Source organism: Fukomys damarensis, unplaced genomic scaffold (assembly GCF_012274545.1).
Source record: "Fukomys damarensis isolate Sample0158 unplaced genomic scaffold, DMR_v1.0_HiC HiC_scaffold_5, whole genome shotgun sequence".
NCBI lineage: Eukaryota > Metazoa > Chordata > Mammalia > Rodentia > Bathyergidae > Fukomys > Fukomys damarensis.
This window is the reverse complement of record NW_022900917.1, coordinates 17170884-17183299: the sequence shown is the minus strand read 5'-3', so window position 1 is coordinate 17183299 and position 12416 is coordinate 17170884. Positions and strand designations below refer to the sequence as shown.

General features: G+C 43.0%; 1 protein-coding gene across 1 annotated transcript; it reads left to right on the top strand.

Annotated features, from left to right (window-relative positions):
- Positions 1–1911: 1911 nt before the first annotated feature.
- Positions 1912–7270, top strand: Erich5 (glutamate rich 5). Its single transcript, XM_010619573.3, has 2 exons — positions 1912–4241; positions 6011–7270. The coding sequence occupies exons 1-2, from the start codon at positions 3158–3160 to the stop codon at positions 6145–6147; spliced, it is 1221 nt and encodes a 406-aa protein (XP_010617875.1). The 5' UTR covers positions 1912–3157; the 3' UTR covers positions 6148–7270.
- The last annotated feature ends 5146 nt before the right edge of the window (positions 7271–12416 follow it).

Below are 12416 nucleotides of genomic sequence, written 5' to 3'. Positions count from 1 at the left end.
GGAGCTGTCTTGCCGTAACGGGTTGATTGATAGAACGGGAGGGATCACTTTCATTAATTTGCCTCCTCTGCTGCCGATTTGAAGACTTCATCCACGGGGAGGGAGGACGCCCATCTCCCCGGTTCTGCCATGTCGACCCCAAAGCTGACAACCCGTGCCCTGCAGCCTGATCTCGGCCTCTTCGCGCTGCCCTCTACTCTCCGTAGGGTTCATACGGAGGCCAATGTTTCATCTCGCCTATTCCATGTCTTTCCGGCCAGGCTCTGGATGTCCAGCAGCCACCCAGATTTTGCCTCTGGGATGTGCGATCTGCAGTATCTCCAACACGGAGCCCCGCACGGAACCATTCGCGTCTCCCTCCAGGCCAAATCTCCCCTGTCTTCTAGATCAAGCATCCAAGCAACGAAGATGGCCCGAGTCAGTCATTACCCCACCCACTTAACCTCGCCCTCTTCTCTCGGGAGTCTGGTCACGTGGACGTCGGCCCGGAAGTTGCTGTGTGCGTGTTTTTCAGGCTGGGGATTGAGGCCGAGCTCAAAGCGGGCGGAGCACACCTCTGCACTGATCGGACCCTCAGCCCTGAGGGAGACGGCTGTAGCATCTAAATCGGATCGCTTCACTCCCCTGCTCACAATTTGGTTTTCATTTTCCTTTACTTTGTTTTAAATTAAAAATTAGCAGCTTGCAACTATAGATAAGTTGGCGTTTTCTAGTTTATAAAAAAGAAACCACAAGGAATGTGCTCTTCTTTCAGTCAGTACACTGATTTTGAAAATCAAAATGTTGTTGCATTTATCCGTTGTTATATAGTATTCCACCGTGTGGAATACCTCAGGCTATTTACTTATTCATAGGTTGGTGAGTACTAGGTTGTTTCCAGATTTGTGTTGTTACCAAAAGCAGCGGTTCTGAACCTTTGTGTACAAGTCTTTGGACACACGTTATCTCTTCTCCGGGGGAGAGAGGAGCAAAATGGCTGAGCTGTGTGGTGCATGTGTGTGTGTGTGTGTGTGTGTGTGTGTGCGTACGTCGTCTTCCATTTGGGTTTAGGGATTTGTGGCCTCGCACATGGTAAGCGTGTGCACCCCAGCCCTGTGCAACTATATTTATTTTAAAATTTAAAATTTAATTTTTTTATGTTTTGAGACAGGGTCTCCTTATGTAGTCCAGGCTGGCCTGAGACTTGTGGAGATCCCTCTGCCTCAGTCTCCGGAGTGCTAGGGCCACAGAGGTGAGCCACCACGCCTGGCATTTGTTTAACTTTGTAATAAAGCCTCGCAGTTCTTGCTGTTCTTGCCTTCCGCTTACCCTCTCAGCTCGTTAGCGCCACCTACAGGGCCCTCTGCGATCTTGCTCGGCGCGGCCTCTGGCTGCGCTGTCTTTGCAGGACTCCTGGTTCCGTTTGAGTGGTTCTGGAGCTCGCAGAAGCTGGTCCTCAGCACTGCCCCTCTGTGTGTGTGTGTGCGGCTGCCCCAGTGCTTATTCTATGACATTGTTCGCTGGTTTACTACTTCTCATACTTCCACTGACTATGACAGCAGACAGTAGAACCTGTGGCTTCCATCTTTGGGTCTTTGATACAGAAAGGAAAAAAAAAACCCTCAAAACAGCTAAAACAATTAAAATATTTCGGCCTACACAAGGGAAAGTGGACCGGGCATGGGGACACGCCATTAATCCCAGTGCTTGGGAGGCCGAGGCAGGAGGATTGCTCTGAGTTGGAAGCCAGCCTGTGCTATATAAGGAGTACCAGTCCAGCCTGGACTACCTAGTGGGACTCTGTCTCCAGAAAACTCCAAAAAACAAAGAAAGAAGGTGGAAGAGGAGGGGGGAGGAGTAGGAGAAGTCAAGGAGCCTGGGTATTACTTAACTTCTATTGGATCAACAGGTAACTCTTTAAATTATGTGTATATATAACTGGGGTGAGGGAAAGAAAAGAAAAAGAAAAAAGAAAAACACCCTTTGGGGAGAAAAAAGAGGAAAACACTGCAGAGGGACCTGCCGTCACGCTGGTCTAACTCCCGTCTCCTCACCCTCTGTTTGGGATTTTTCCCTGTCTTCTCTCTTCACTCTTCTTCCCTCCCCTCCTGCCTCATTGCTGGGTTCATACTACATATAAAGCTGACAGCTAGCAGACCTTGGCCCATGAACACTTTCTATGCATTACATCATTTGTACAACCTCACCATAACTGTTTTGCTTTTACCTATAATTAATTGTTTTCTTATTTTGGCATATGGTCTTCATGATTTTTTTTTCTTTTGAGGTTGGATCGCACAATTCTCTTTTTTCATGGCACAATAATATTTCACCCAGGGCAGTATCCATCTGTTCCCCAGCTTACTAGGTTTTTGAATTGTTTTCTAACTTTTGCTCTTATAAAGAATACTTGAACCCTAGATTTTTCTCCTGAAGAATTTTTCCAAGGTTCGTGTTTTTAGGATAAATTTCCAGAAGCCCTGTTACGGGGTTGAGTGGTCTCCGCATGCTACCCAGTCGCTGATTGTGAACTGCCTGGATCGCTTTCACAGCCCCAAAGCCGCCTGCAACTCCGAGAGAGACTGGAGATGCGACCGTGCACAAGAGTTCATCATCTCAGCAGCTCCTTCCCGCGGCTCCTTTCCGCGGGGCTCCTCTTCCCACTCCCCGGATCTCTCTCTGTGCCCCCACAGTGCACAGAGCTCCGGCCCTGCCATCCCCGCCGCTGTGCCCCGGTGCCCTCCCCATGCTGGGCTCCCAGTCCTGGGCACTTCTCTCTGCGCGGGGCTGGAAGGAAGGGACACGGGGAGCCTAAGAACCAGGCGCCAGGAAGCCTAGTCGGAGGAAGGGATTCAAGGAAAAGAACCAGAGAAACAAGTGCTGAGCGTGGGAGGGCCCCGGGGTAGTGGAGAAAAGTGCTTCAGAAGAGTGCTTGGGGGACCCTGAAATTGTTCATCTGTACTCTGTTTTGTTGTTTGGTTGGTACCGGGGATCGAACTCAGGACCTTGTGCTGGGAACTTGAAATTGAAGGCGGGGGCTTTGGGCTGAAGACAGGAAAGGCTTAGACTTGGACAGAGGGGGTCCTGCTATGTCTTAAGTGTTGAATCCATCTCTTGATTCTAAGTCACTGTCTCAAGACAAAGACTAAACAGTTTGTTTTTATTTTCTCTTTTTCAAATGAATGATCGAAAAGCAACTTCCAACGAATGCTTTTCTACTGTAGAAGAAAGCGAGTCCTGCATCGCCCAACCCAAACCATGCACAGCGGGCAGAGAGTCTGCTTTCTGCGGCCATGCACAGAGAGGGAGCCTCCCCGCATCAGAGAAGCCCAAGGCCTCAGTGATGCCCACGGCTAATGGGCTCGGAGCCGGCCGTCCACAGCCGCTGGTGCAGGATGTCGAGCCCACAAAGGCTGCTGGAGACGAGTTAGGACCCACGGAAAAGACCCAGCCTCCAGGGGAGCCAGAGGAAGCTGAGCCACCTCAGCCAGGAGGCAGAGAGGACACCCCAGGAACAGAAGAAATGAAAGATGTGGAAACAGCGCTGGAGGTTCAGTCTTTAAAAGGGAATGCTGAGACGGAACTTTCAGGGACAGCAGCCCCCGGACAGCTGCTGGGGACAGCAGGCGTGGGGGACTCCCTGGGAGCAGGGGAAGGGACTGAGCGCCCCCAAACACAAAGCCCTCTGAGGACAGCGGAGAACGGCCTACCTCTGGAAACAGCTGGAGAACTACAGTCTCAGGGGACAGTGGGAGAAGAGAAACAATCCCAGTTTCTAGAAACAACTCCCAAGGAGAACAGATCTCCAGAAATATCAGAAGGGAGTCAGTTGGTGGGGACCGTTGAAGAGCAGCAACTTCAAGAAGTGATAGGGAAAGATGAGGAGGCGCAGCCCCAGCCCCTAGAAACAATTCCCAAAGAGAATGAACCGCCAGAAATACCGGAAGGAAGTCAGTTCGCAGAAACTGTTGAAGAGCGGAAGCTTCAAGAAACAGTAGAAAAAGATGCCCAGCTTTGGCCTCAAGAGGCAATTCCCAAAGAGGGTGGAACGCCGGAACTACAGGACAAGCGTCAGCCTGTGCTAACTTCAGTAATGAATGATCCGATCCACCCAACTCCTCAAGGGCCCGGGATCCCGGAGCAGGTTCCACCTAAAGGAGTAGGTGCAGGCAGGGAGCATCCAGTGGGAGAGGCAGAGACAGCAGCCTATGCGGAGGGGGACAGGAAAAGTCGCCCTAGTGAAGAGGAGCAGTGCACTGAAGGTAAACAGTGTCTGTGAGAGGTTCAGCCTCCCGTCTAGATGTCCTCCACGGAGATCTCCTCCAGGGGAATGAAGCTCATTTGATGCAAACCAAAAAGGTGTCCATGCCTAGGAAATGGGCAAACCATCCGCGCTCAACCCAGCTTCCTAGTACATGTTTTCTAAGGCTTTCCCAAAAAAATCTGTGTCTGGATTTTTAACCTAGAGTTTGCTGGAGAAGTGGAATCATGTGCACCTCCAGAGTTAAGGTGAACAGAGAGTTGACAGAGGAGTTAACCTTCTGGGGACAAAATATGCAGAGAATAGAGCTCAGGAGGCAGGTTCTATCTTGGCCAGTCTTATGGTTAGAAAGTTACTGTCCACGTTTTCCTGTTCTGCTCTAGCCTCCTCTCCTTTTCTCTTCTCATCTCCCTTTCTCCTTTGGGGCTAGGGATCCGACCCAGGAATTTGTTCATGCTGAGCACACATGCTTACCACTGAGCCACTCCCCCAACCCTGTCTCTCTCTCTTCATGAGAAGTCTGGAGCATGTGTATTAAGTCTTGGCACATGGTGTTTAAAATTATTTAAATCTACACATTACCAGCATAAAATAAATGATATTTACACTGATCTTTATTGGAATGTCACTAAAAAGTGACATGATTTGCATTGTGGTAAACTTTAGTATAATACAGTGATACATATATCACAGTATAGTACATATATATATTTAAAAAAATTTTTTTTTGTTCTGGGGATCGAACTTGGGACCTTGCACTTGCAAAGCAGGTGGCGGAACCATTGAGCTAAATCTCCGGCCCCACAGTACAGTATTATTAAGTGAAACATTAATTAAGGCCATCCATCTGTTTAAATCTTTCACTTATTAACTCACTTTCTTTTTCAATGCTGGGGTTTGAACAGTGTGCCTCAGGTACGTCAGGAAAATGCTCTACATTGAGCTGCACCCCAGACAACTCAGCATTCTTTCATGTCTGTCCCCATGCTAGGTGCTTCCGGAAGGAGTAAGGTAATATCTGTCCTCTAGGGCCTTTCCACCTAGTGGGATGGAAGAATATAAACATCTTACTGCAACCTATGGAGGCAAATGATTTAATAAAAGTGTGCAAAAGCTACTCTGAGAACAACAAAGGACAACCAAGTAAAAGCATATGTTTTTAGACCAGAGTTGGCAAAAATCAAAAGTCTTTAGGACCTTGATTCTGAAAATGAGTTAAGTAGGACACACATCAGATTTTGTGGGGCTCGCTGGGGCCTTGGCTGAACAGAGGATCACAGTCCTATTAGGTGGAAGCTGTTGCTTGGCTCCAGCTGAGGAAGGGGGTGTCCAACATTTCCCAAACTAACTTTTTAGGGAAACAGATCTGTATGCCCAATGTCTTGACTTTTGAATGTTAGCAACTCTATGTGTTTAACAAATATTTTCTTTAAACACCATAAAGTCCAAATAAAACAAATTGGGGAGCATCCCTGGACCACTTTTTTGATTTATATATACAAACTAAACTTTCTATTGTAATGTGTTCAACTGCCATTTCTGGGACAGTTTCGTATCCTGATTTTATCGAAGAGAATCCCAAGTCATGGAGATGTTAAGCAACTTGCCACTGGCCATCCAGACTCTAAGGGAATCCGGGAGAATGCTTTTCTTGACACCAAAGAAACACTGTGCAGACCTAAAGAGCAAAAACGTCCCCCACTGGGTGGAAAGCAGCGATGGGGTAATTTGTTGTTAATGTCTCTTAATGTTCTTCGGTTACTTTCCCAGGTGAGACAGGAGAAAAGGTGGAAAGAGAGATGGAGAATGAGAATGTAAATGAAGAGGCTGAAACAAAAGAAGAAGAAACAGGAGAAGCTGTGGATCTTTCAGCAGCCACACAGATAGGGATGGTGACAGATGGGTGAACAGACACAGCATGGTACGAGAGAGAAGAGAAAGAAAAAATCCACTTGTAGATCTTATCTGTCTACAGTGACATGTTTTATACAGGGACTGTTGGAGCCATGTTTTTGAATGTATTTTTCTATAACACTGCTAAGCTGGAAAGTTTTCCTAGCTACTTAAGATAATTATACATTTAAAGTTACAATAGCCAGAGCCAGTGAAAACTAGGATATGTGATCATTTATGAAGGTGAAGGAGACTTCAGTCATTGTAAACAATGGGTCCTTTTGGGATAAAAAGTGAAGCGCTGAAAAGAAGCATAAACCTATAGGCACAGGTGGCTGGAGAAAGGAGTTCGCACATTTTAATGAGGTCATCATAATAGTTACGCAGTATAATTGCAATGGAACAAGAATAACATCAAAAACCATGGGATGAATTACACTTCGTATTTCTGTCCTATCATAGGAATTAGAGCAGGTAGGAACCTTAGAAAGTATATCATTTAGTTTTCTTCTTAAGTCTACCTGCTGCCCCAGACCCTGTGCATCAGGGCATATTAAATATGTTGACAAAACTCCTTCCAAAGGAATGCAAACTCTGGTGCTGTTGCAAGGCTAAGCATTTCTCGCAATGAAAGGCTCATTTCCCAGGTGCCATTTTGAACCGGCTGTTCATGTGCTCTTGTGAGAGGTTCAGCTGGTGCTATGCTCTTTGCTAACATGAAAAGCATTTGGAACTAATTGACTTTGACATATTTCAGAGGCAACAAATAGCAAGAAGTAAATCCGAGATTTTTTTTGCCTATGTGGAGCCTTCCTGGGCCCTATTCTCTTTTTGGTACCCAGGGAATGAACTCAGGACATTGTGCTTGCAAGGCAGGTTTGGTGCAGCTGAGCTAAATCTCTGGCTCCTTAACTAGACTTTTAAAATTTAGATTCTACACTAAAATGACTTATAATTAATCAAAGGATTATAGGATATAGAAAGAGTATATCATCTTTGTTCTGCTTTAACATTACTTTATGCCTTTGTTGGCTTTAAAGTGTCGGGTAGACAACACAGGAGGTCCTAGAGCTGGGCTTGGTGGTGCATGCCTGTAATCCCAGCACTCAAGAGGCTGAAGCAGGAGTTCAAGGCCAGCTGGGATAAATAATGAAATCAGTAGAACCAGCGATTTAGCTCAGTGGTGCTGCACCTGCCTCACAAGTGCAAGGTCCTGAGTTTGACCCCCAGTAACAAAAAATGAAAATAAATTAAAAAAAGGAAATGAGGTCAAGGCCAGCCTGAATGACATACCAAAACCTTGTCTAAAAAAACCCCCCAAAACCAAAACCAAAATCCCTTCAAACAAAAGGAGTTCCTTCAGTAGATGACATCATCTTATTTGTAAAATAGTCGAATCATGATTTCATTGAAAATGAGCACTGTTTTATGAATCTTTGAATTTAAGCACCTACGGCCTTTAAAGGAATGTGACAGATGCTCTGGACATGCGTTGGATTAATCAGTCATACCACAGGTTCACTAAGAAATGATATATTTAAAATATGAATTGCTGGGCGTGGTGGCACACGCCTGTAATCTCAGCACTCAGGAAGCTGAGGCAGGAGGATCGCTGTGAGTTCGAGACCATCCAGGGCTACATAGGGAGTTCCAGGTCAGTCTCAACTACATAGTGAGACCCTGTCTCAAAACACCTAAAAAATAAAAAATAAAATATGAATTTACATAACATTGACCCAGACCTATCTGGGGAACTGGGGAAAGTCCATTTTTATGTCGAGACTACTCAAACTCAGTGAATAGCTTTATGTGTGGTGTAATTAAAAATAACAGCAGTATTTTTAGGTTAGAAAGTTATTTTTTTTAAGTCTAAAAGTTTTTTTCTGACCAGAAGAAAGTTACTAGATACAGTATATAGTGATTATAAAATATCAAGGCAGAGAGGCAAGTGAGTGATGAATACATTAATTAGTTGGATCTACTCATTTCAGAATGCATACAAACATCAATATATCATACTGTGTCTCATAAATGTCTAGTTATTTTTTATCAAGTAAAAATAAAATAAAATTTGGAAAAAGACACATTAGGGCTTGTATAAAATATGAATGATCACACTCATTAAAGAAACTGTCCTTCATACCAAGCACTGAAATAGGATTGGATTAATAGGCATAAAGGCCCATTCTCTTATGGGTGGCTTATCTTTTTAAAAGCAATCTCTGACATAGGTTCAAGAGATCTATTTAGAACTCATTCTTGAAAGAAGTCTTTCTCAAAAAGCATTATCTATTTTCAATATAAAAAATTTCCAGGGCATGGTGGTGCATGCCTGTAATCTTAGCACATGGGAAGCTGAGGCAGGAGGATCCCTGAAAGTTTAAGGCCAGCCTTGGCTATATAGTAAGTTCAAGGTCATACTGAACTATGTAGTGAGGACCTGTCTCAAAAGACAAAAAAACATTTCCAAATTGTTTATTTTTCTTTTGGTACTGTCCAAATTGTTTATTAATCCCATTGTTTTCCATTAATGAATGAAATCTCAAAAATTTGGAAATTTGCGTACATTTTGGTACTTTCTATACTGTGTTTAGCCTTTCACGTGGCTACTAAGACATTTATAGGGTTAAAAAAATTCTTTTAGATAAAAACTATGGCCATTTTGTAGACTCGTTTATGTCTGATTGAGATGATTATTTTCTATACTTAATTAGGAGGGGAATGGTAACCAATGATTTCCTACTAGCACCACCTGTAGGGAATGACTATTTTGCCAGTTGCAAATTTAAGAAATACCCAGATCAGATCCCAAAACTCTTGGCTGAAAGCGCCCCTACCCCTAGAAAGTATAGAAGTTAGGGGCTGACCTGTGATTTTACTGCTTTTTCCCTTTTGATTTTGGAATAAGAACTCCTAGGAAAGTTCATAGCTTTTGAGAAAAAGCAAAACAAAGATTTGTTTCAAACTTGGCTTTGAACTGAGAATTGGAAAAAAGAAAATGTGTTTTCCACGTTTAACTGTTCAGGAAATGTTGGATGATTGTGGTCAAATAACTCTACTAGGGTTTACATTTGTGCTCTTTTGCCTCATTGAGTAGTTTGTTAGGGATTACCAGCTTCCTGATTTATAAATACAACTGGTGCTCCCAGCACCTTGCTAGAAAGTCACAGGTTCAAGGTAACCATCCCAACCATCACCACACACCTATCAGTTCAGTGAGAGAACAATTAGTAGATTTCAAGTAGTTATTCAACAAATCTGCATGGATTACTTTCAAGTTTCCTGGATATAAATGTTATTAAAAACTATTTTTTGGGCTAGGGATTTAGCTCAGTGGCACCATACCTGCCTTGCAAGTGCAAGGTCCCAAATTCAATCCCTGGTACCAAAAAAAACAAAAACAAAAAACTATCTTTTGGTCTGGGGATTTAGCTCACTGGTGGTGCCTTGAAAGTGCAAAGGTACTGAGTTCGATCCCTTGTACCCCCCAAACAAATAAATACATAAATAAAACTTTTTAACGATGCTAGGGATTGAACCCAGGGCCTTTGCACTGAGCTTCATCTCCAGCCTTTTTATTTTTTTATTTTAAGACAGGGTCTTGGTAAGTCCCTAAGATGCCCAGGCTGTGTTTGAACTTGGTGGTCCTTCTGCCTCAGCAAAAACTGTTTGTTTGGTAAAAATAACTTTTTAGTCTTGGGTCTTGCATGGGACACAAAATGGTCATTTAGATAGTAACTGCAAGGAGAGATTTATTAAAATAATTTTTTTCCTTTCTTAGTAACAAATGAATACATGTTCATTGTAATTTTTTTTTTCCTTTGGTACTGGGGATTGAACTCAGGACCTTGTGCTTTCAAGGCAGCTGCAGTGTCACTGAGCTAAATTCCCAGCCCCTTTCATTGTAGAAACTTTAGAAAATATAAAAGATGGAATCATAACTCAATAAAAATCATCACTGTTAGCATGTTGATTTCATGAAGGATTATTATTTTTTTATTTGCAAAACTTGTAATAACTTAGCCAAAACACAAGGATTAATGGATGTTAAGACTTTTGAGGGCCCGAGCACTGAACCCATTGGATAACAGGTCAGAGAGAAGGTTCCAGCAGTACTTGCTGAATTCGTGAATATTGATTAGACTACAGAAAGACCAACTGTGCCTTACGTGTATTAGCACTTAGCTGATTATGATTTATAACTTAAGGAACAGTTCACTTACAAATGGTTTTTAGTAATTTGCTATTGCTGAACGAATGGTAGAAGTGAGAGAAGATTGTAAGTCCTGTTGAGGGCAGGAAAGGTCATTTTTTTCTGCAGGGCCTTGCATAAACTTGGCTTTCTTGGAATATTTGTTGCTGACAAATGTTCTCTATTCTTATTATATAATCATGGTAGTTTCCTTATAACTAAGTATAATTGGCTGTAGGGGGAATTATGGCCAAAGTTTTTATAAAATTGTTTTCTACTATTGGCTCGACATTTATAATTTTGATTGATAGATATTAGAATAAAGTGTTTGAAAGCACATCTTGGTGTTGTGGTTTGTATTTAGATGTCTTCCCAAAGCCTCATGCTGTCACAGGTAGGGCTTTTTGGAAATGGCTGAATCTAGGGTGTGTGAATGTGGATTAAGGGTGGGTGGTACTAAATTAGTCCACTGGTTGGAAATAGCGTAGTGCTGGGGGTGGCTGAATGGATTTACTGAAAATAGAAGCCCGACCCTGGATGTGGGTGGCATTGGCCAAAAGGATTATAGCCTTGATGGAATAAAAGGAAAAGGGAGATTTACTGCTGCTGCTTGTTACCTTCTGCCTACCCTGCTGTGAACTGTTTCTCCTCTGTCTTCCCCTCTGCCATGTGCCCTGCCTTGGAGCCAGTCGACTATGACTGAAACCTCTACAACCTGTGAGGGGAAATAAACCTTTCCTCCTGTAACTTTAGGTGTTGGGTATTTTGTCTCAGCAATGAGAAAAATAACTAGGATACCTAGTGTATTTACCTAAACCGTTATTATAGAAACATGTAAGATTTATGATCCATGTGTCCTTTGGGGAAAGAAAAAGCAAACTTTATACTCTGTCAAAGGTAAGGAATACAACAGTAAGGAAATATGGGAGATTTTTCTAGGTATCTCTTATTTCAAAGAGATTGTTGTATCTGTAAACATGTTTGAAATATGTAGTGCTTCATATTTTAACAAGTGATTGTCCTTTGTGCAGAAAGAAGACTCAGAATTCTGACCCAGACACTAACAAGTCAGTTAACTTGGGCACTGAAGAAAATATCAAACAATTCTGAATGTTCCTGAAATTCAACCAGTTTAAACATTTCCCTCCTGCAAAATACCTAGTCCAAGCTGGGCATGGTGGCATATGTCTGTAATCCCAAAACTCTGGGAGACTGAAGCAGGAGGATCACAAGTTAAATCCAGCCTGGGAAATTTAGTAAGACCCTGTCTCAAAATAAGAAAGGGCTGGAGATGTACATCTGGGTTCAGTTCTCAGTATAGTAAAAAAACAAACCAACTTCCTCCCCCAAACCCTGCTCAACTTTTTCAAGCATTCAAGGACAGATGTTTGTAGCCATAAACTTTTCTAGAAGAGAAAAGCCAATCTCTCAGATGAACATAAGAATAAATATCCTAAACCAAGTATTACCAGCCTGAATCTAAGAATGCATAAAATATATAACACAAATGTGCGCATATTTATAAATAAACATATACTGACCAGTTGGAACACAAGAGTTGGTTCTCCCTTATAAAATCATTGCATTTTACCATATGACATTTACCACAGTTAAAAAATGTTCAATAAATCTCAAAAAACATTCTTAACTTCACTATGATCTCAGGGAGGCCTATCCCGCACTGAGCTTATAATCTTCCTTACTCTGGCCAGTAATCCTCATTCCCCATGTTTTTTTCCTACAGCTGCTGTCAGTCAACACAGTATGCATGTGTGATGTCATGGTAGCACTGTTGTGATCTAATTTTTTTTTTTGAGACAGGGTCTTGCTATGTAGTTCAGGTTAGCCTTGAACTCACTAAGTATCCCAGGCTAGCCTCGAACTCGTGGAGATCCTCCTGCAATAGTCACCCAAGTACTGGGGTTATAGGCGTGTACTACCACGCCTGGCTGTGGCGATATAATTTGGAGAACAGTGAATTGGAGGAATGGGGAAGTCACCTAAGTTATAGCCACACAAAAGAAAATTCCACAGTAGTTTTAAACATGAGGTCAATCCCTCACACTCTCTCTCTCTCTCTCTCTCTCTCTC